The sequence below is a fragment of the Anolis sagrei genome, chromosome 6 (genome assembly GCF_037176765.1).
Source record: "Anolis sagrei isolate rAnoSag1 chromosome 6, rAnoSag1.mat, whole genome shotgun sequence".
NCBI classification, from domain to species: domain Eukaryota; kingdom Metazoa; phylum Chordata; class Lepidosauria; order Squamata; family Dactyloidae; genus Anolis; species Anolis sagrei.
In genome coordinates this window covers 31,742,827-31,765,571 of record NC_090026.1, presented here as the reverse complement: position 1 = coordinate 31,765,571, position 22,745 = coordinate 31,742,827, and the positions used below count along the sequence as shown (strand labels likewise).

At 41.0% G+C, this 22,745-nt stretch overlaps 1 protein-coding gene across 1 annotated transcript; it reads right to left on the bottom strand.

Annotated features, from left to right (window-relative positions):
• Nucleotides 1-5,196: 5,196 nt before the first annotated feature.
• SLC35B1 (solute carrier family 35 member B1) lies at nt 5,197-20,988 on the bottom strand. The gene is made up of 9 exons (XM_060780836.2): nt 20,686-20,988; nt 17,546-17,649; nt 15,953-16,083; nt 14,706-14,736; nt 13,409-13,569; nt 10,745-10,871; nt 7,465-7,571; nt 6,425-6,578; nt 5,197-5,579 (listed from the first exon to the last, which is right to left on the bottom strand). The coding sequence occupies exons 1-9, from the start codon at nt 20,910-20,912 to the stop codon at nt 5,527-5,529; spliced, it is 1,095 nt and encodes a 364-aa protein (XP_060636819.1). The 5' UTR covers nt 20,913-20,988; the 3' UTR covers nt 5,197-5,526.
• Between the last annotated feature and the right edge of the window lie 1,757 nt (nt 20,989-22,745).

Below are 22,745 nucleotides of genomic sequence, written 5' to 3'. Positions count from 1 at the left end.
CAAAATCCCATCGGCTTTTTTAGCTGCAGCATCACATTGTTGGCTCATGTTTAACTTGTTTTCCACAAGGACTCCAAGATCTTTTTTACACGTACTGCTCTCGAGCCATGCGTCCCCCATTCTGTATCTTTGCATTTCATTTTTTTCTGCCCAAGTGGAGTATCTTTATAAAGCTATTGTCCTCCCAACCCTGTTATACGCCTGCAAGATGTGGACAGTCTACAGACATCACATGCAACTCCTTGAACAATTCCATCAGCGCTGCCTCTGGAAAATCCTGCAGATCTCTTGGGAAGACAAATGTCAGCGTGCTGGAAGAAGCAAAGACCACCAGCATTGAAGCAATGGTCCTCCACCATCAACTCCGCTGGACCGGCCACGTTGTCCGGATGCCCGACCACCGTCTCCCAAAGCAGTTGCTCTACTCCGAACTCAAGAACGAAAAACAGAATGTTGGTGTGCAGAAAAAGAGATTTAAAGATGGGCTCAAAGCCAACCTTAAAAACACTGAGAACTGGGAAGCCCTGGCCTGTGAGTGCTTCAGCTGGAGGTCAGCTGTGACCAGCAGTGCTGTAGAATTTGAAGCGGCACGAATGGAGAACGAAAGAGAGAAACGTGCCAAGAGGAAGGTGCATCAAGGCAACCCTGATCGGGACTGCCTTCTACCTGGAAACCAATGCCCTCACTGCGGGAGAACATGTAGATCAGGAATAGGGATCCACTGCACCTACGGACCCAGTACACTGATCTTGGAAGACAATCCTACTCAGATAACGAGGGATTGTCTAAGTAAGTACGTATCTTGCATTTGTCACTCTTGGATTTCATTTTGTTATTTTTGGCCCATCTCTCTAATTTGTTAAGATCGATTTGAATTCTGCGCGTCTTCTGGGGTTTTAGCTATCCCTCCCAATTTGGTGTCGTCTGCAAACTTGATGTTCATGCCTTCTAACCCTTCATCTAAGTCATTAATAAGGATGTTGAACAGGACCAGACCCAGGATGGAACCCTGCTTATGGCACTCCTCTTGTCACTTCTTTCCAGGATGAAGAGGAAGCATTGGTGAGCACCCTCTGGGTTCGTCCACTTAACCAATTACAGATCCATCTAACCATAGTTTTGCCTAGCCCAAATTTGAGTAGTTTGTTTGTCAGAAGGTCATGGGGGACCTTGTTGAAGTCCAGATACGCTACATCCATGGCATTCCCCACATCTACCCAGCTTGTAACTCTATCAAAAAAAGAGATCTGATTAGTCTTGCATGACTTGTTTTTGTTAAATCCGTGTTGACAATTAGCAATGACCGCATTTGTTTCTAAGTGTTTGCAGACAACTTCCTTAGCAAGCTTGGAGGAGTTATTATTTTGAACTATTGCAGAGTCCTTCATCTTAAGGCCATGGTTCTCAACCTTCCTAATACTGCGACCATTTAATACAGTTCCTCATGTGGTGGTGACCCCCAGCCATAACATTATTTTCGTTGCTACTGTATGAGCTCAAACACACTTTCTGTCTCCTGGGTCATAGGCACAAGCAAATCCATCTATACCTCAGGACCACCTAGTTCACCTACATCCAGAGAGCACTGTGGACTCAAACAATGATAGATCTGGACCAAATTTGGCATAAATACTTAATATGCCCAAATGTGAATACTGGTGGAGTTTGGGGGTAAATAGACCTTGACATTTGGGAGTTGTAGTTGCTGGGAATTATAGTTCACCTACAACCAAAGATCATTCTGAACCTCGCCAACGATAGAATTGGGCCAAACTTCCCACACAGAACCCCATGACCAACAGAAAATACTGTGTTTTCTGGTGGTCTTTGACGACCCCTCTGACACCCCTCACAAGTCCTCCAGGGGTCCCAACCCCCAGGTTGAGAAACGCTGTCTTAAGGCAACGAGAGAGAGGGCCTTCTCAGTACCTTCCTTAGTTCTTTTGAACTTCTTCCCCATTGAGATTAAAACTGCCCCTTCCCTGTTGTCTTTCAAGAATCACTTGAAGACTTACCTGCAAGCAAGCTTTTGAAGAATGAATTCAATTACTAATGACAGCAAGGTCAATTTGCACTGAGCTTAGCAAAATATTCTATTTAATTGATGAGTCTCCACAATCATTGTAATTGGTTTTAAATGTTTTTAAAGCTTAATATTTATTTATATTTTATTTGTGGATGTTATTATGATTTGTGTGATTTTGTCTTGTTTTATGTTAAATGTGCTTTGATTTGTATTGTACTATGTTGTGAACTACTTTGGGTCTCATTGGGGAGAAAAGCAGGATATAAATAAAGTTGTTTTATTATTATTATTATTATTATTATTATTATTATTATTATTATTATTATTATTATTATAGTATTCAGCTATTGTTATCACCCAAAACACCCCCAAACTTGTACAATATTTGTGAAACTAAGCATATCAAGGCTTGGAAGTACTGGGGTGGGTTACACAATGATTACCTGTGTACGATGATTACCTCTCTCCATGAACCAGCCCGAGCTCTTAGATCCTCGGGGGAGGCTCTCCTTTCGCCCTTGCCATTATCACAGGCTCGTCTTGTAAGAAAAAGGGAGAGAGCCTTCTCCTCTGTGCCCCCCCCCCCAAACTTTGGAACTCATTGCCCAGTGAGATTAGGAAGGCCCCCACCTTAGAAATTTTCAAGAGGGATCTCAAAACCTGGCTTTTCCGATGCGCTTTTGGAGAGTAGCCATATTATCATACACAGTTGCTCCCCCTCAACGGTTTTTGTCTCCAGAGTATATTTCCCCACCTGTATGAAGGTCTATATTTATGACCTTGTTCTTTTATGAGTTTCTCCCTCACAAACAATCTGCTCCATTCCTGTCTCATCCTGATTTTAGTATTTTTAGTATCTTAGTTTTTATCTTGCACATGTGACCTACTCATTGTTATTTTATTTTATTGTGTATGATTTTGCTTTATCATTTTTTGTACTGATATGTTGCATGTATTTTACTGTGTTGTTTTTGTATTTTGGTTTAATTTTATTGCAATATGCTGTTGGGCTCGGGCTCATGTAAGCTGCCCCAAGTCCCCATTGGGGAGATGGTGGCGGGGTATTAAATAAAGAAGATGATGATGATGATGATGATTATTATTATTATTATATCTAGGAAAAAGTCCTGCCTGAAATTCTGGAGGGCCATTGGCTAGGTTGAAAAATGATAGAAGAAAGCTTTCAGTGTTCTAACTGTCCAAGTGCTATATAAGCAACAGCAGTGGAGAGCTACACCGCACAACAGAAGGGTGTATTTGAGTACTGTTGTTCAAAGGCTACACATATCCTCATAGGGAGTCTGGTTGTTACTTCAGTTCACACAAGAAATTAAAACTTGACTGGAACACAGCTACCACAATGTGGTACTTGCTCCTTCCAGGCAACCTCAGCTGCTGCTACTCCATTATCTGAATACTTTTAAGAAAACTATGCAAATGTTTTTACACCGAGTACAGAAACTGCACTCTCCCTTCCAGTTCTCCTTTTAAAAAACGTGGTCCTATTGTATTTGAATGCTAAAGAGCTCAAGCACCACATAAAAGAGTTCCTGTGATCATAAAAATGGCTTCTGGCCATTCCAGGCTATTGTTAGTGCAGCCAATTCTACATATGGTCCAAGAGCCAAGCGGACAGGAGAGGAAAAGAAGAAGTGGCAGCTTGCAATGTCCAGGCTGATCTAAACAGTGCTCATGGCCATAAGGATCAATATATGCAATTTGGACTCCCACTTACTTCATTATTTGTAAATCTGTGACTTGTCTTGGCACGTTTCTCACTGTACTCATGAGAATTGGAACTATGACCATCTTGTGATAAATGGAGAATATCACGGCTCTGCCCAACTCACTTCCTCTTGCCAAATGCATCTGCTTATTTTTGTGTATGTCAGGTTGGTACAAAATTCTGATGGATTCAAACTCCACCATGTCTTTTGCCTGGAGCTTGGAGAAGTTCCTGCTTTAGACCACAGTCCCACGATACACCAGCTGCTCAAGACACAGACACATCTGGCTGAGACTTTTTGGGAGTTGTAGTTGCAGAAGGGAAAGTATTTTTTTTTTCCTGAAATCTTGGGATCTTTCTGAATTGTCTACAATTCTACCTTTATTGTTGAATTTTCCAACTGGGCCTACAAAAGGTCTTAAACAAAGAAACTAATTCACCTCCTTTTCCCCCTTCCCCACACCAATCTTCACCATCTAAAGTTTGGTGGGGAAATGTCAGTAAAGAGGAATTACAGTGGCACTTCAAAATAGACATACACAGAATAGTATTTTTCAATTAAATTATTTCAACCGAATTGTGCACCTACAAGCTCTACTACAGTGTTTCTCAACCTTCCTAATGCTGTGACCCCTTAATACAAGTTCCTCATGCTGTGGTGACCCCCAACCATAACATTATTTTCGTTGCTACTTCACAAGTGTAATTTTGCTACTGTTATGAATCGAATGTAAATATATGATATGCAGGATGTATTTTCATTCACTGGAACAAATTTGGCACAAATACCCAATATGCCCAAATTTGAATACTGGTGGGGTTAGGGGAGGATCGATTTTGTCATTTGTGCACAATTTAGTTGCTGTAATTTATAGTTTACTTACAATCAAATAGTATTCTGAACTCCACCAACGATGGAATTGAACCAAACTTCCCACACAGAACTCCCATGACCAACAGAAAATACTGGAAGGGTCTGGTGGGCATTGAACTTGAGTTTAGAAGTTGTAGTTCGCCTACATCCAGAGAGCACTGTGGACTCAAACAATGATGAATCTGGATTAAACTTGGCACAAATCCTCAATATGCCCAAATGTGAACACTGGTGGAGTTTGGGGGAAATAGACCTTAATATTTGGGAGTTGCAGTTACTGGGATTTATAGTTCACCTACAATCAAAGAGCATTCTGAACTCCACCAATGACAGAATTGAACCAAACTTTCCCCATAGAACCCCCATGACCAACAGAAAATAATGTGTTTTCTGATAGTCTTCGGTGACCCCTCTGAAACCCCCTCGCAACCCCCCCCAGGGGTCCCAATCCCAAGGTTGAGAAATCCTGTTCTACTACAATGCAAACTCAGAATGCCTCTTGGTAGAGGAAGATTACATGGTGCTTATTAATGACTGCATCTCAAAAGAAAAATGAGGTGAAAACACAGGTCTCTTTCTTATCCTTTTATTTGAAATGAAACATTCCTCCCATAGTATCAAGGATTTCTCTTTCAGGCCCTCTGTCAGCACCAGCTTTGAATCCTGGTGAAAAAGAGGGGCAACAGATGGGGAAAACATTCTCCTTCTTGATTAGAATTAAAAGAAAACTCTCCATTTTAAAAAAATCCAATATTTTTGGAATAAAACTCACATAAAAACCATCCCTTTTCCCCCAGCACACATCCTGAGTCCATTTTGGTGACAGGTGCTGGGGAGCAAGACAATAAGTTAACAGTTCGTTATGCTTGAGGTTTTTGAAGAGAACCACCCAATGTTCTCTCAGTGTGAAGTTTTCTTGGATGCTTTCCCAAATTTGGCGTCCAGTCCAAGTCCTGCAGAGAAACAAAAGAAAGATCTGGCTTAAAGGGAGATGCCCACAGGATAGTCTAGGTAATAAGCAAATTACTCCATCCTTGGGAAAGTTTCTCTTTGCAGATGGGAAGCTTCTGTAAACAGGGCAAACCATCCTAGCTTGAGAAGAGATGGCAAAAATATGGCCCATGACAAGCAGTTCCACCATTTTTCAAATCCGTCCCTGTCTCCCTTCTCTTTGTCCTGCAGCCATTTTTGGGGATGGGGTTCCTCCTCCACCACCATTAAAAATACAGAGAATTTGTGTAATTCTGCATTGCTCTGAGGGCTGCCAAGGATGCACATGCCAGCTTCATTTTGTGGGTGGAACTATTTGCCATCTGTACCTTTTTTTGACCAGGAACCACTTTGACCAGGGACCACTTTGATCAGGGACCACTCTCTAATATTAGTAGCAAAAGGGTTACAAATCAGTTTTTGGTTAACTTTAGATTTGATTTGGGGTGCTGATTCAGAAAATTGTATTGGATAGACCACATCAGCTCTAGTTTCTGATACAGAACATATGCCATCGTCAGCAACAGTGAAGGAGTGGCAGGCGGTGCGAAAGGAGCGGAAATAAAATAAAATAAAAAATAAATAAAGAGGAAGGAGGATCACAGACCAGATTTTTGTCCTTGCGGACCACCCACAGGTTAAGAACCACTGGAGAAGAGGGTATATTAATTTCACATGAAGGAATTAACTAGTTTCATTTACAACAGCAGACTTCAGTCTTTGCTGAACTGCCTTATGCTAGGAAGTGGAGCTGGCACCCCTTATTAAGTAAATGTGGGAGAAATTGTGCTAAACTTCCAAAACTTACCAAGGAATACTAGGATAGTGCCCACCCACTGCAGACTGGAGATAGGATTGGCAAAAAGAATGACTGAAGCCAGGATGGTGAAGAACTTGCGGGTTGTAGTGACAATTGAGCAGGTCAAGGGCCCAAAGTACACCACAGTCATGAAGATGAAACTCTGCAACAAAATAATGAGAAAAATATGTATTGCAGCTAAAATAGCAGAAATGAACTCTCTCCAGATAACCTGTTTACCATAGGGTGTACCCTTTACATTAGCCCGTTTTCGCCTGACCAAACAATGTGATATACATTCCATACTCTATCTCCATAGCGCCCAAAATAGCTACTGCAGACAGCTCTAAAGAGAAGGCATATCTTCCCCTTGCACTCAAAGAGTTAGGCAAAGGTTCCTTTTAAGAAGCAACTTTCTTCATGCCCCCTTTATGGTGTGCAATAAAGAGAGTAGGGGCGGGGAAACATCTTTAGGAATTTGCACTGGAGTAGTTCAAGAAAATATACTGCTGTATTCACATCTTGATTCCCAAATCAGTCGGCAATCTTTGTGTCTGCAATTTTTTCCATTTGAATTTTGCTGAAAAACAGCAAACTTTAGTTAAAAGATGGTTAACGTACTTAGCTACAAACCCAAACGTCTGATGTCACACAAAGCTCACCTTTCCATCCACTCACAGAGAGAGGAAAGAAGAAAAAGGCAAGCAGCCAACATGCTCTTACATGGATTCACTTTATCTCATAATTTAAGCCAGAATTTCTGGCTTAAAGTAAGAATCAAATGCAGCAAACCCACAGAGGAGCTTTGTGTAAGAAATCTAAAATCACACACATTTTATGCATGTGCTCTTTTCAGGAGCACCCTGAAAAGAGCTGGGATTCCTCCTTCTCTGGAATGGTCTCAAATCATCTGAGCAGCAGGAAACTTGAAACAATACGTTTATAAATTCCACAATTCTCAAAAATAGAACAAGACTGACAACATCCTGATATTTGTTCAAAGACTGAGCAAATGCCTGAAGACAAAGCAGAAAATGTAATTCACTCACCTGGCCCAGGGCACTTGTCAGACCAAAGAGAAGGATGTTGTAGATTATGCTGGGATAACGCTCAGTGAAACTCAAGAAATCCCAAATCTCTCCTGTAAACAAGATACCTGTAGGGTGGAGAAAAGGGTTAAGAACAGAGCAATTCCTCATTTCTCTGCTTCTTTGTTTCAAAAGGAAGATTCGCCAATTTGGGAGCAGATGGGGAAGTAGGCAATAATCTAATACTGTATGACTGAGCAATTTATGGTTATTTGGCAGACGATATATTGTGATATCATCTGCCAACCTTAAGAAATGGGGAATCCACAACATGTGAGTGTAGAGAAGAGCAAACCACAGACCACCTATTATAATGCAGTCTGAGCCCTGCCACATGCACAATAGAGGACCACCTTACAGCAACACAAGAGGCACTCCAAGTGGCCAGCTATTGGTCAAAGAACATTAAATACAATGACAAGTTTTATACTCTGTGTGTGTGTGTTTTTTAAATACATTACAACTATACCTTGATTTGCTTCTGATATGATAAAGAAATAAATCTTGTGACATGAGTCTGCCCAGCCCCTTATATCCACAAGAGAAGCCCTTCTTTCAGTTCTACCAACTTCACAGGCACAACTGGTGGGAATACATAGTAACTTGACAGCAGCCCTTTCCTGGATATGGACAATACAGAACTACTCAGTTCTTATTCCCACAAACACAACTCCACTGACATAGACCTAAATCCAGCCGACAAGAAAAAGGCTCTACAGTGATTGTGGATCTCTAGCACCCATCATCTTCTGTCAGCCTGGATAGTGTAGAGGAATGACAAAATTTCCTCAACAGGAGGAGTCCCAGACTTCCCATTCATGAATCATGGAGTTATGAAAAAATGCTACGCTAGATCAGGCCAATAATCCATTAGAGTCACTGGACCTGACACTATCTGCCTAGGTGACAACATCCAACATCTCTGTTTTGCACAGCAGGTCCAATCCAAATTTTAAAATACTGATTAGTAAGAAGGTTAGAGTGATAGGAAATACTGCAAAGTGTGTTAGAACACAAGAATGGGAGGCAAAGAATTCAATGGAACTAAAACTGATGCAAAAATGCTGCTAGTTGATTCCCTAGAACTCCTCACCAGAACTGAAGAAAATGGAAGTACAGTAGAGTCTCACTTATCCAACATAAACAGGCCGGCAGAATGTTGGATAAGCGAAAATGTTGGATAATAAAGAGGGATTAAGGAAAAGCCTATTAAACGTCAAATTACGTTATGATTTTACAAATTAAGCACCAAAACATCGTATTTTACAACAAATTGAAAGAAAAAGCAGTTCAATACACGGTAACGTTGTGGAGTAATACTGTATTTACGAATTTAGCACCAAAACATCGCAATGTATTGAAACAGTGTGGATCCGGGCAGGAGGCAGACTGTGTTGGATAATGCAGAAAGTTGGATGAGCAAAGGTTGGATAAGTGAGAATCCACTGTATAGGGGTATGGATCCTGTTAAACAACTCTATACTCTTGTTTCTGAGCTATTTGATCATGCACCACAGTATGGAGCCTTTCCCAACACTTTACTAGGATTATCTTTTGTGCAGAAACAAAAGAAGAAAGGGGAGGATGGGATATCCTGAATACATCAGTAATAATCCAGTGGGTCTCGTTGGCATGCATCATGGAAAATATGTTCCTATCTATCAAGGATATGCACAAAGGTTGGTGGCATCTCTTGACTCACAAGCGCCTTTTGCTAACCATTAAGGGAAAATTCAATTTCATGGCATTTCAAGCTGGATTCTTGATTGGTTTTTTTCCCTGTCAGTTGCCCAGTTTGGGCAGCTGCCCACACCTTGAACTTCCACATCCTTAAACAGGCAAATTAAGAACTGGGCGGTCCCATATCAAATAGGAAATGCATACAGTAAGGGAGACACAGCTGGCTTTCGGTTTTTACCTGTCTTGGCAGTAAACTCCCTAAGCTGAGCCGCCCAGAGCAACCTCTGGCATGTTCCTTGCTCCTGCAGTTCTCTCATGTAAAGTTTCAAAAGAACAAACTGATCAAGTGTACCTACCACTTTCACTATTTCAGGCAGATGTAGTCCAACACTACTGCTGTCTTTCTTTATATGGCGTAAAAAGGTAAAGGTAAAGGTTTCCCCTGAAATTAAGTCTAGTCGTGTCCGATTCTGGGGGTTGGTGCTCATCTCAATTTCTAAGCCAAAGAGCTGGCGTTGTCAGTAGACGCCTCCAAGCTCATGTGCCCAGCATGACTGCATGGAGCACCATTACCTTCCTGTCAGAGTGGTACCTACTGATCTACTTACATTTGCATGTTTTAAACTGTTAGGTTGGCAGAAGCTGGGGCTAACAGAGGGAGCTCATCCCGCCCCCCGGATTCAAACCGCCAACCTTTCGGTCTGTGTAAAATGCCATCAAGGGAACAATTGTTCTTTAAAATATTTTGGCTACCGGGGACTCGTTTTTTTAATTCATTATCTAACCTCTTCTACCAAGAAAGCCTCTGTAAGCTTGAGGAGGAAGGAGAGCACATAAATATGAATTAAAAGAGCTTAATGCTTCAAAGGAGAGTGGAATGGAAACAGCAACTGGGCTGCTGGAACAAGGGAGACACCAAATGGTGAAATAGACAGTTATTGCCAAACTGGAGCCCAGGCGAAAACCCAAACTGCAGGGAGAAAATGCTTTTTGGAATTTACAGGTGGTAGTACTAGCTGCAAGAGTACCACTTCATGGCCATTTAAAGAACTGCATAGCAGATACAATCCAGAAGCAACAGGAGATGCTAGGCAGAAAATTATTTAGGGACTGGGAGGCTGCCAGAGAGAGAATGTGGGAAAGTAAATAAATGAGACTTGCAATGAAGTGGTGATCAAGGGCAGTCTTATTTGTGCTCAGTTTTAAACTGGTTTGCTGTCAAACAATATAGTGAAATACTATCTAGATGTAAAATCAAATTTCTGAAAAAGAAGATTCCAGACTAGTTTTCAACTATATTGTAACTGTTTTTAACTAGGTTGCAATGCTAGTCTGTGGCAGCAAAAACAGAGTGCTTTCTATATTTAGTTTCCTTTGACATTGGAGTGAGCCAATGAATGCCTGTCCCAAGCTTGGTTCCTTTTTTGATTCTGCATGCAAAGCAGTCTATGCAGCCACTCCCATGATATAATTTAGATTAGTGCCACTGAGTATAAACCAGGCTGTCCTGGTCCCCATCACCCATGCGGCCTGACTCACTGCACTCTAAGAAGGTCCTTACCAGCTCCCAGGAACAAAGTCGACCACACATTAACATTCAGCATCATATGATTGGCTCCCGTCTGGTAGTGCGCTCTCATGTGGTCTTGAGATACTCCGGTCAGGCCATCCAGAGTTAAAGATAGCAGCTGAAACAAGGATGGAAGGGGAAGTGGGATAGAAACAAATAAGACAGGCGCATGCATGGCAGAAAACAATACACTGGCTTACTGCTTAGGCAGGAGAGCTATAAGGCAAAAATGTAGAAAACCATACAGGCACATGCAGAAGTTGCCAGCATTCCTCAAATTGAGTGAACTATACCTTTCAGTTTACAAGGGTGGCAATATGGAGTTTTTAAGGACAGTTACTAATAAAGATGTAATGATTTCAGTCCTACACATAACGACCCAAACATTTCCTGTTAACTTCCAGGCAGGCTAAATACACCCACCCCTCAATTCTTTACAAAATTTAGATTTAAGATTGTATTAAGCTTCCTCTCTACTTATGGCAAGGGTTTTCTTAGGCAAAGAATGATCAGAGGTGGTTTTATCAGTTCCTTCCTCTGAAATATAGTCTTATTAGTTTTATGTTGACATATCCTACAAGGCAGCTTGCTGTTTTCCACAGACGTATGGACTGAGGCAGAGAGTTTAATGATTGATCTGTGTTGTGGTTCCCATCAAGTGGAACAGTCTTTCCATTTACATCAATCAGATTCTCTGTGTGGAGTATTTCCATCATAATTTGAAGACCCAGCTGTCTACCAGTCATTTTGCTGTACACTCAAAACCTATCAGTACCCTTAATTTTTATAAAATGTTGTACTGGATTTTAATGTGTTGTTTTTACTGTATGAGTGTTTTAAACACTTGTCTGAGTCTGATTTGATACAGTTTCAACGTTGCTAGTATATTTTGTTGTTTTTAATTGTATTTTAATTGAATTGTTATATGTTATTATGTTTTTAACTGCTTTTTTAGTTGGTGAATTTTACTGTATGTTTTGGGCCTGGTCCCGCTTGTAAGCCACCCCGAGACCCTTCGGGGAAATGGTTGGGAGGGTGTAAAAACAAAGTTATCATTATTATTATTGTTATTGTTATTATTATTATTGTCTTCATTGTGAACTGCTTTTTAAAATCTATCTATATTTGTGATGAGAATAAAGACATACATGTAACTCTATTGGGTCCCAGATTATCTTTGAGAACAAATGAAAGCACGAGAGAGTCAAATATCATACCCTTCTTTGAATATGTTATTTTTTTTAGTACATTTCTATCCCCATCCTTTGGAACAGGGGAAGGGGGTATTCGTAGGACTGCTTAAAGCAATCGAGGTGGTGACTAAATGTCAATAGGTTTACCTGACCAACATGATTGGACAATCACATCAACAAAGAAATGGAATTGGGTTCTACATTCGGCTGTCAGCCTATTGTCACTATAATCTTTGCTTTATAAACAGCTTTTTGGACCCTGTCTTCAGTTTTATTTTTGGACCCAAAATAAATGTTGCTATTCAAGACCCCTTGCCTCATGTGGTATGAAGCAGCATCAGGAAAGCTGGCAGAAGGGTGGAGTGGGCTTAAGCTTTGCACCAACCCTTCCAAATGAAACTGGAAGTGGCCCTTTATTTCTTTTTACAAATATTCATTGACTATAAACAAATAAATAACAATCCAAAAGGAGTCAAAATATTACTTCATTTTTAAAAACAGCTTCTAGTTTTTATCTTCCTCTTAAAAGTTAATTTTTTGCAGAATTTGTTTTAGTGAGAAAGCATACCCTATGCAAGTGTAATTACATTCTTCGGGGTGTGGTATATTTATTTTGAGGGATTTTGAGAGCTGCAAAAATACCTCGGGGCTTGCATGATTCTTATTCCTGACACAGCTGCAATGTGAACCTGATCTGATGCGCTCATTTAGAATTCACTATGGATATAATAACAAATAATAATAAACTTTATTTATACCCCGCCACCATCTCCCCAACGGGGCGGCTTACATGAGGCCAAGCCCAAACAACATATTACAGCAAGATAAAACCAAAAACATAAGCAACAAGCAACAGCATCATAATTACATAAAAATATATGAATACAATAAAATATAACATTACAATAAACTCAATCACAATGACAGTGGGCAGACCACATGTGGAGGATAAAATGTTAAAAAACTCAAATGAGATAAGAAGAGGAAAACCCTTTAGCATATATACCTTTTCTCATGGAGTTTTTTGAAAAATATACTAGCATTAAAACCAAATGATAAAAGTCTCTGATCAAGCACAGGCTCTCCTTTCATGCCCTTTGGCCTAACAAAATATATGTGATATGCAACTTTTTTTTGTTTTTGAGGGCAACAGGAAATCTGTTAGAAACACATGGAAGTGGGTGGATGGATGAGGCAATTCTTTCTGTCATCCCTTTCTTTACATACTCTTCCTTATTAGGATGCAGAGAAGATAGAAATCAGTTTTGCTATAGGTATGAAGGAAGGGTGTTTCAAATCAGAAATTAGCCTCAGGGCTGCAGGTTGCCCAACATGAGAAAGTGCCACGTTGCAGTCAGGACACCACAGTAGCAAACAAACCACCACCCTTATTCTTCCAGGAACACCTATCTCTCATTTCCTATGTTGCCAACAAAAGACTTCAAGGCAGTTCCAGGCTTACCAGCAAGAGCTCCCCATATCCAAAGATGTGGTCATCCCCAAGATCTCCTCCATTTTTTGGCTTGTACATGAAGAGGGCTACCCCTGTGACAATCAGTAAGACACACATGTATTTGGACAGTGGGTACTTCTTCCTCAACACCGTCACCCCCAGGAGCATGACTAGAAAAAGAAATAGAAATAGTGAGGAAAAACATGGCTCTCCAGTGACACTAAAGTAATCCTAACCACTAGAAATTGTTTTCATCATGCATACTTACAATGAAACAAGGATATAATTTTTCACAGAGGAGGATACACAAGTCAGTTTTATGAACAAGAAGGATTTTGAGAACATATTTCTGGAGATCACATTTGTATCTGACTAGCATAATGTAATAATGATGTAAACATCAGGAAGCAGATTTGGGCTGGTTTTCAGCCTCTCACCATTGCCTTCTATGTTTTAAAATCTTAGAATCCTTTCCAATAACTCATTTTCTCACTCTAAACACCATATTGAACAGAGCAAGATCCAAAAAAAGACTGGGAGCCATTTTTATAACAAAATGACCTGAAAATGTTGGTTTTCTTGTCTATTTGTAATCCAGAAGATTCCTAAAAGTTTAAAAACATCCATATGGTTTGATGATTAATAAAACAAAAACCAATACACAAACCACAAAGGAAGACAAACCAAGTTCTTCCAGTGAACTGAAGTAGGTTTTCAGTGGCTACATGACTTCACTCTTGTACTTCTATTTCAATCCCCCTTTAACTCACTCCTTAGCGAAATTAGGTCAACTGCTTCCCTCCTCTCCTTCAGGAAAAAGTTGAAAACGTGGTTGTGGGACCCATTTGGGTAGCAGGCTGACAATAAAAAGGATGACAATGCTATGGAAAATAGGCTTCGGTTTAAGTAGTTGGTCGTATCACTCGGATTTAGATATGGCCAACCAATTTAGTACTGTTTTAAATGGATTTTAATGAATTTAATGGTGTACTTATTATGTAACTGTTGTTTTATTTGTTGTATATGGGGGCACTGAATGTTGCCAACTGTAAGCTGCCCTAAGCGCCCCCCCCCCCCCCGGTTGAGACAAATATTAGAAATAAATAAATAAATTCTGTAAACCATGCAGCCAAAAACACGCACCCTCCTCCAAAACAAAAAAATTGTTTTCATGCCAGCTCTTTCGAAAAACATTATGAAGGCCTGTCAAACTGTAGTCTTTCGTTTCAATTAGCTATATGCAATTCACCCAAGCCGTTCCGATAAAACACACATGATTCTGGTAAAGGACTCAAGGGTTATTTACCTGGGATGGGTTTACAGGACTTTCCAAGAACCTAAAACAAAAAAAGGAGAGATTTGGCTGAATACATTTTTTTCAACTCCTTGCAAGTTCTACATCCATGTTAAGCTTTTATCTCTTTTCTGTTTATCCACTACACTTCCTCCCTTGTGTTCACTTCCTCCCTTGTCATGCTTGTTCTTCTCTAGCACATCTTTCTTTTCTTTAGACTTTACTCCACCACATATTTATATAACGATTTTGCTGTGTCTTAGCCCAGTAGTTAGTGAACACTACTGAACTAAATTACTGTCATTACTAGCTTTCTCTTTGCCTACGAAGCCTTTGAGATACGTCAAAAGACATACTTGGTTGATTTATACACCCCCACAAGTCACTCATTTATTAAACTCTTGCCTTGCATTCCCTACAGAGCTTCATTTCCTACTCTCAGCTCAGATCAAAGTTTCTCTTTCCATGGGGCCACAACCCCCACTTCAGAGTCATGGCTAGAGCCAAAAGCTATCAGGGCCTAGCCCAGGGCAGATCCATTTGTATCATTGCACAACAAATTCAGAAATACTGTGCACTGCTTTCTCACCTCTGCCATTTCAATTATGTATTGCAGAAAATGAGTAAAAATAGAGAAAAGTGTAGCTGATTACAGGGAAGTTCCAAGCAACCTGACAAGTGGATATTGGGTAAATGCTGGATAGACATAAAACCTGCCAGAATCTGTTTAATGAAAGCCCACTTAGGAATCTTGTCCAATGTTTCCTCCCCAAAGAAAGAGGTCTTCTTTACTGCACACTAATCCAGTGATAGTTTCAGAATTTCAGCAAAGGGAGTGGAGCTTCCTAACTTGGAAGACATGTGACATATGTCTTAGGCTGCATTTGATCATTTTGGACACTCTTTGCAAAATAGAAATAGCAGTACTGTTGGGGTGTCTCTAGCCAACTTGGGGGTTCTGATGAACATCCAGTTTTGCCCAGCAGTTTGGAGGAACTCTTACTTCTCTGTTTCCAATCCAACAATCATTTATGAATTATTAGGTAAAAACAAAGCATATCCACCTGAATCTGATACAGAAATAAGGTCTCCAGCTTTTGTAATATTCTCAGCATTATCCTCAGTACTTAAAATACAGTCTGCAGTGAAGTGTGAAGTCACCAGAAAGGGGAAGATGTCTCTGAGATATCCCATTCTCCAAATCTCTGCTCCTATTCATCTAATTCATCATCCCACCCTGGAGATTTGTGATTCTTCACCTGAGTTGGATAGTTGACGAACTGCAGAGCTGAATTGCTGGAGACCATGGCTCCCAGGTAGGAGAGGGAGCAAGCTCCATAAAGCCAGTTCTGGGTCCGGTCCACTTTGACAGTATCAAAAAACTGGATCACTGATTGGGGAGAAAATGTGCAAGAAACAGATGTGTTGGCAAAAGAAAGCATTTCTTTATAGGAACAGCTACATGAAGATCTTACTTCAGCATGCAAAAGGAAAAAAGTAAGATCAATGCTCCCTAATCAGGCGCAGTCATCGCCAACCAGCCTGCTTGCCTGCCTTGCTGGGGATAGTAAGTTTCATAGTTCAACATACCTGGAAGACTTCCAGGTTTGAAATGCCCGGGCAAAGTGACCTCTCTCCAAGTTTTTAAGTTCAAAGCAAAAGGAAATGTAGCAAGCGGATTACATGCACCTTATTTTGTGCAGTTTGTACATTTTGTGTCACTTGTAAATCTAAAATTTGGGAGCAAAGCTAAAAGCCCCTCTACATCTATGGCTGGCAAATGATCTCAGGCAAATTTTCTCCCACTATTTTTCTTTAAATGAAAAGTAGCACCAATAACTTATATGTGTGTTGTTGTTGTTAACAAAGGTGGGAATAGGCGAGTAGAAGAAAAGGCATTTCTCTCTCTGTTAGTTCTTTTTATTATCAAATTATACATACATACACAATTGTTTATCCCTCTCTAGTACATTTGCATATAGTAGCTAATTTGACTCTTCAAAAAGCAGGCTACTGTTGGAAAAGGCGTTTAAGGGGAAAGACATAAAGCCCCAGCCCACCCACAAGTATGGTGGTATAACTAACTTCCTTTACCATGGGTAAGGTGGATACAAAGCGAAGAAGACATCAGGAAGAGCTTTCTGCATTCTCCCTCATATTTCTAAAGTTTTGTACATGAGCTTGTCAAAGCAATATAAAACACAGGAACATGGCACTTTCCCCAGCAGCACAGTCAGGGAAGAAGGAGAAGAAAAATATGTAGTATTAATCTTCTGCATGTTCTTCCGACACATATGTAAATACACATCTAAGAAGACCCGAAGAAAACAATGTTGGCTCAAATGCACTAGGAGAATAAATGAGTTCATGCCCTTTCACACATTCCTATTTTTCTGACTCTGTAATAAATAAAGGGTGCCTACTTCTAAGCTCTTGTTGGAGACATCTTTCTCATACCATCTTCCCTCCATATATTTGAGCTTCTTCTCTTTTCAAACTACTTCTGAATGCATGAGGGATAAGACAAAGCAAGAGAGAGGGGAAAATAGTCCTCTTTCCGTGCAGTCCTCTGCTCTTAACTTAAAGTCTTGGGAAGCAAGACAAAAGGCACATAAGCAACAGAATGATTGCCTTTGTTCACCCATATCCCTCTGTTCAGAGCAAGCAGTTGAGGTTTGTGTGGACTGACAAGAATAAGAGAGTGAGAAAACAAGACTTAATTTTCTCTATGGATCAGCTATGAAAGAACATAGGGTGTTTTTCAAAAAGAGAAGTTTCACAATAGGCCCCAAAGGCACGGAAATGGATGAACATGAACCAAACAGCCTTCTTATTTCTTTGGAAATACTTACATATCCTAGCAAATATGGCATTGATCACACATTGAACAAAGACCAAAGACAAAGCGAATCTGAATTTCTCTTGCTTTGCTCCTTCCCCATATTTGCCTCTTGTTCTGTAGAAAAGCAAATTGAAGATGAGAGTTAGTTGCAAAGAACGAGACATCCACTGATAAAACTATAACTTATGCGTATTTTCAGGAATGGTTCACTACAAGTGACTTTCATAGACGGGCTAAAGAGAGCATTTACTTCTTTTCCTGGTGTTTTAGTAACTGATGAAAGGATAAGCAGAATCTGCTTTATAAAGTCACAGGAATACAAGAGGGATCAATTAATCAGAAGTACAGAAAAAAAATCAGGACAGCTGAAGTCTCTTTAGGGAATATAAAAATTGTAAATCTTATCAAAATGGCCACAGAACAACTGGAGATAGAAGGAAAACAAAAAAATCTCAAGCAAAAACTCTAGCAGGAGAAAAAAGACAATGAAAACAAAAGGAAGCAAGAGAAAGAAGTGCATTTAAGAAAGTTAACTTCAGGCTGAAACAACATTTACAAATTAAATTATGAAAATCCAAACCATATAAAATCTCCTCCTAAGAAAGCAGTATCCAAGGAAAGACGAAATTCCACCAGAATATCATACAGAAAAATTAAAGGCCTGGAATAAATAATCATAATAACCTATTAAGGTTATGCCTACACTCTCTTCATTCTCCCTCTCAACCTTCATTAATCCTTCCCCCAGAACTTTACAGTGTCTATGTGTGACTAATATGAAGTAAGCTAGTAGCCTAAATATCCTACTGCCAATAGATTCTATTTGATTTTTGGAAGCTAAGCAACCAGCAATAAATACCAGGTGCTGCAGGCTATGTTTCAGAGGAAGGAAATCACGAAACACTTCAATGTATTCCTTGTCTAAGAGTTTCTTGAAAATTCAGGTCATTTGACAGATGATTTGAGGGTGTCCCCAAGTTCAATAAGATTTAGGGTGCATCTACACTGTGTAGAACGAATGCAGTTTGAGACCATTTTAACTGCCATGACTCAATGTTATGGAATTATGGGAAATGTAGTTTTAGAAGGTCTTTGGCCTTCATTGCCAAAGACTGCTGGTGTCTCACTGGGATGTTGTGTGGTTTCCAGGCTGTATGGCCATGTTCTAGCAGCATTTTCTCCTGACGTTTCACCTGCATCTATGGCTGGCTTCTTTATAGAATCTGGGGGTAGTCAAGCAAGTGCAACATATATACCCGTGGAATGTCAAGAGTGGGAGGAAAGAATTGATTTGGGCCGTGAAAGCTTTTGACAATACACTGCTCTATATATTCAGTAGATCAGACCTTCCTAACATTTCATATTGGGGACATAAACATAACGTATGCATCATTTTGCATCACAGTAATTCAGTTTTACTAGCAAATCAGCTTTAATGAGAATCTACATACTGAATGTGTTTCCACTGAATTGATTTAGTAAACTATTTTTTCCCATTGTATATTAACATTGGTGGGGCTTTATTTTCTGGAAAATGCCATCCACCGAAAGTATGCTGCAAAACCTACTACCAGCCCAGATCAAAGAATAAAAAGCAGCCAAGCTGCAGGTGGATTAGGAATGCATCTACACCAGTATGGACAAACTTCGGCCCTCCAGGTGTTTTGGATTTCAACTTCCACAATTCCTAACAGCCTCAGGAAGGGGCCTGAGGCTGTTAGGAATTGTGGGAGCTGAAGTCCAAAATGCCTGGAGGACTGTGGTTTGTGCCTGATCTAGTAAAGGTAAACATTAAGTCTAGCTCTGTCCGACTCTGGGGGTTGGTGCTCATCTCTATTTCTAAGCCGAGGAGCCGGTGTTGTCCATAGACACCTCCAAGGTCATGTAGCTGGCATGACTGCACAGAGCACTGTTACCTTCCTGCCGAAGCGGTACCTATTGATCTACTCAAATTTGCATGTTTTTGAACTGCTAAGTTGGCAGAAACTGGGGCTAACGACAGTTCACCCTGCTCCACGGATTTGAACTGGTCAGCAAGTTCACAAACTTAGCGGTTTAACCCACTGCGCCACCAGGAAGGCAAGGTAAAGGTTTTCCCTTGACATTAAGTCTAGTTGTGTCCGACTCTGGGGTGGTGCTTGTCTCCATTTCTAAGCTGAAGAGCCGGCATTGTCCATAGATGCCTCCAAGGTCATGTGGCCAACATGACTGCATAGAGCGCTGTTACCTTCTTACAGAAGCAGTACCTACTGATCTATTCACATTTGCATCTTTTTGAACTCCTAAGTTGGCAGAAGCTGGCGCTAATGACAGGAGCTCACCTCACTCCCTGGATTTGAACCGGCAACCTTTCGATCAGCAAGTTCTGCAGCTCAGCGATTTAAAACCACTGCACCATAGGGGGTTTATACCTGATCTGCACTGTGACATTAACACAGTTTGACACCACTTGAATGCTATGGAATCATGGCAGTGGTCATTTGACAAAGCCTGTTGCTTCCCCTGCCAAGGAGTGCTGGGGCCTCGGCAAACTACAAATCCTAGGATTCCACAGCGTGGAGCCATGACAGCTCAAGTGGTGCCAAACTGCACGCATTCTTGTCTCCTGTGCTATGCTAATAATATAATAATACATTGTATATACATATAACATTTATAATATTACTAGTCGTCCCCTGCTATGGCCCAGTCTGGTGATCTCGAAAAGTAATGAGAAAGTGTTGGTTTCTAATATATGTAATTTCTTTATGTTTGTGGGTAAACAGTATTTCTTGCTGCTTCTTTGTCAGTGTTGATGTGGAGATTGTTTGGTTTGCCTGCTCTGGAACATGCAACATATCATTGTTCTTCTTTAAGGGTTTTTCTTTAGCTTACAAGATCTATCTATCTATATCGATAGATAGATAGATAGATAGATAGATAGATAGACAGATAGATATACACACACACAATATAGGTAGATAGATAGATATAGATATATCTTGTAAGCTGCTTTGAGTCCCCTTCGGGGTGAGAAGGGCGGCATATAAATATGGTACATAAATAAATAATAAATAAATAAATAAATTCTCCAACGTGCAGGAAACCCCAGAGAAATAAATTAGAGGGAGGGGAGGAAGGCAGGCCGCGTTCGCTCTCGAGGCGACTCACATTGTCTCTTGCAGGACGCCGTACCAGAAGTAGCAGACGAAGACCCCCAAGCAGCAGACCGGCAGCCGCAGCCGCTCGGGAAGGAAGGCCCCGCCTCCGCCTCCGGAGCCCCCGCTCACCCCCATCCCCGGCCCCGGCGTGGTCTCAGGCCCCGGCAACCTCAGCGGTGACAACTCCACGCAGACATCTCGCAGCGGTGCCGCCGGCGGCGGAAAAGGGGGCCTCATAGAAGCAAATGCGACGACACCCAGGAAGGACCCATACCTGTTACAGCCTCAGGGGCGGCTAGCGTACTGCCTGATTGGCTTGTGCTTCACTAAGACTGGTCCAAAGCAGGCATGGGCAAACTTGGGCCTTCCTCCAGGTGTTTGGGACGTCACCTCCCACCATTCCTAACAGCCTCAGGCCCCTTCCAACGGAAAGGGCCTGAGGCTGTTAGGAATGGTGGGAGGTGACGTCCCAAACACCTGGAGGAAGGCCCAAGTTTGCCCATGCCTAGTCTAAAGGATTCACCCTTTCCCCCCTCCTTTTGATGATATACAGACTTTTCTCGGGTTTTTTTCCAGGCACTGCAGTAGACAACTAGTCGGGGACCTAAAAGGACTGAAGCGGCAGGCTTTTGCGTAGGCAAATATAGATGAGGCGGGTCTTTTGTCCGTGTCAGCTGCTTATTGGTGGCTGTTAGAAGAAGGCGTGGCTAAAGATAGAGGTAGCAACCGCTGCTAGGGAAGCTGGAAGCCTCCTTAGGAATTGAGTAGGGGGAGAGGGAGGGGAATAGACCTGACTATAATATCAAGGCAAAGGACCCTTCCACACAGCCCTATATCCCAGAATATCAAGGCATAAAATCACACATTACCTGACTGTGGACTCCTAGTTCAAGGCAAGATATTGTAGGATTTTTTTTGGCCTTGATATTCTGAGATATAGGGCTGTGTGGAAGGGCCCTGAATCCACACTTAATGTGGGATTGTGATATTCTGGGATATAGGGCTGTGTGGAAGGGCCCCGAGTCCACACTCAGATAATGTGGGATTTACTGCCTTGATATTCTGGGATATAGGGCTGTGTGGAAGGGCCCTGAATCCACACTTAGATAATGTGCGATTGTCTGCCTTGATATTCTGGGATATAGGGCTGTGTGGAAGGGCCCCGAGTCCACACACTGATGTGAGATTGTCTGCCTTGATATTCTGGGATACAGGGCTGTGTGGAAGGGCCCTGAATCCACACTCAGATAATGTGGGATTTCCACCTTGATATTCTGGGATATACGGCTGTCTGGAAGGGCCCACAGAATCCACCATAGTTAAAAGGGTTCTTTAAAAAAAATCTCTTTAGATAGTGAGCTGTCTTGATCAAGACAAATGCCAAAATCTTTATTGGACCTTTAAGACAATATTATGAATTTGGCTCATGCTCATTTGTGCGTCCTTCCTGTCAGAATAATAAAGCCAATGGCCCAAACGTGTACTGTATTGTTGTTTGAGATGTGCAAGCTTGAGATGTGCAAGTTCCTTGCTGGAACTTCCCAGTTCTGCTTATTATTTGCAAAAGTATTGCAGAACCACAAAATGAAAGCAGTTTGGAGAAGTTCTGAGTATTAATGTAGAATGTACATACCAAGGAAGTCTATTTTAACTTATTAATTGTCCAGGTTATCTTAGTTTCACTCAAACACTTCATTACCAGATCCTTGATTGTTACTTTTTCACACCTCTAGATTTAACATGTTATCTAGCCCTGCAATCTTTTCCCCCTTGGTGTCATTAGTATTGGCAATAGAGAAGACAGGATTGTACTTTGCTGAAGGGGAAAGCCACAGTCACTCAATGTAATTTTTTACAGTTAACATACTTTTGTCTAGAATATAATGTAGGCTGAAATAAACTACTGCATATCTTCACACCTCGATATAAGTGATGATTTGTTGCATCAATTGCACAGCAAATGCTCCCCAAAATATCTGACTTCCCTGGTTCTGATGTTAATAGTTTGTTTCTCTGCAGGTAACTAGAAAAACGAAGTAGGGATGCAGATTTGGACATCATGAAAAGCCA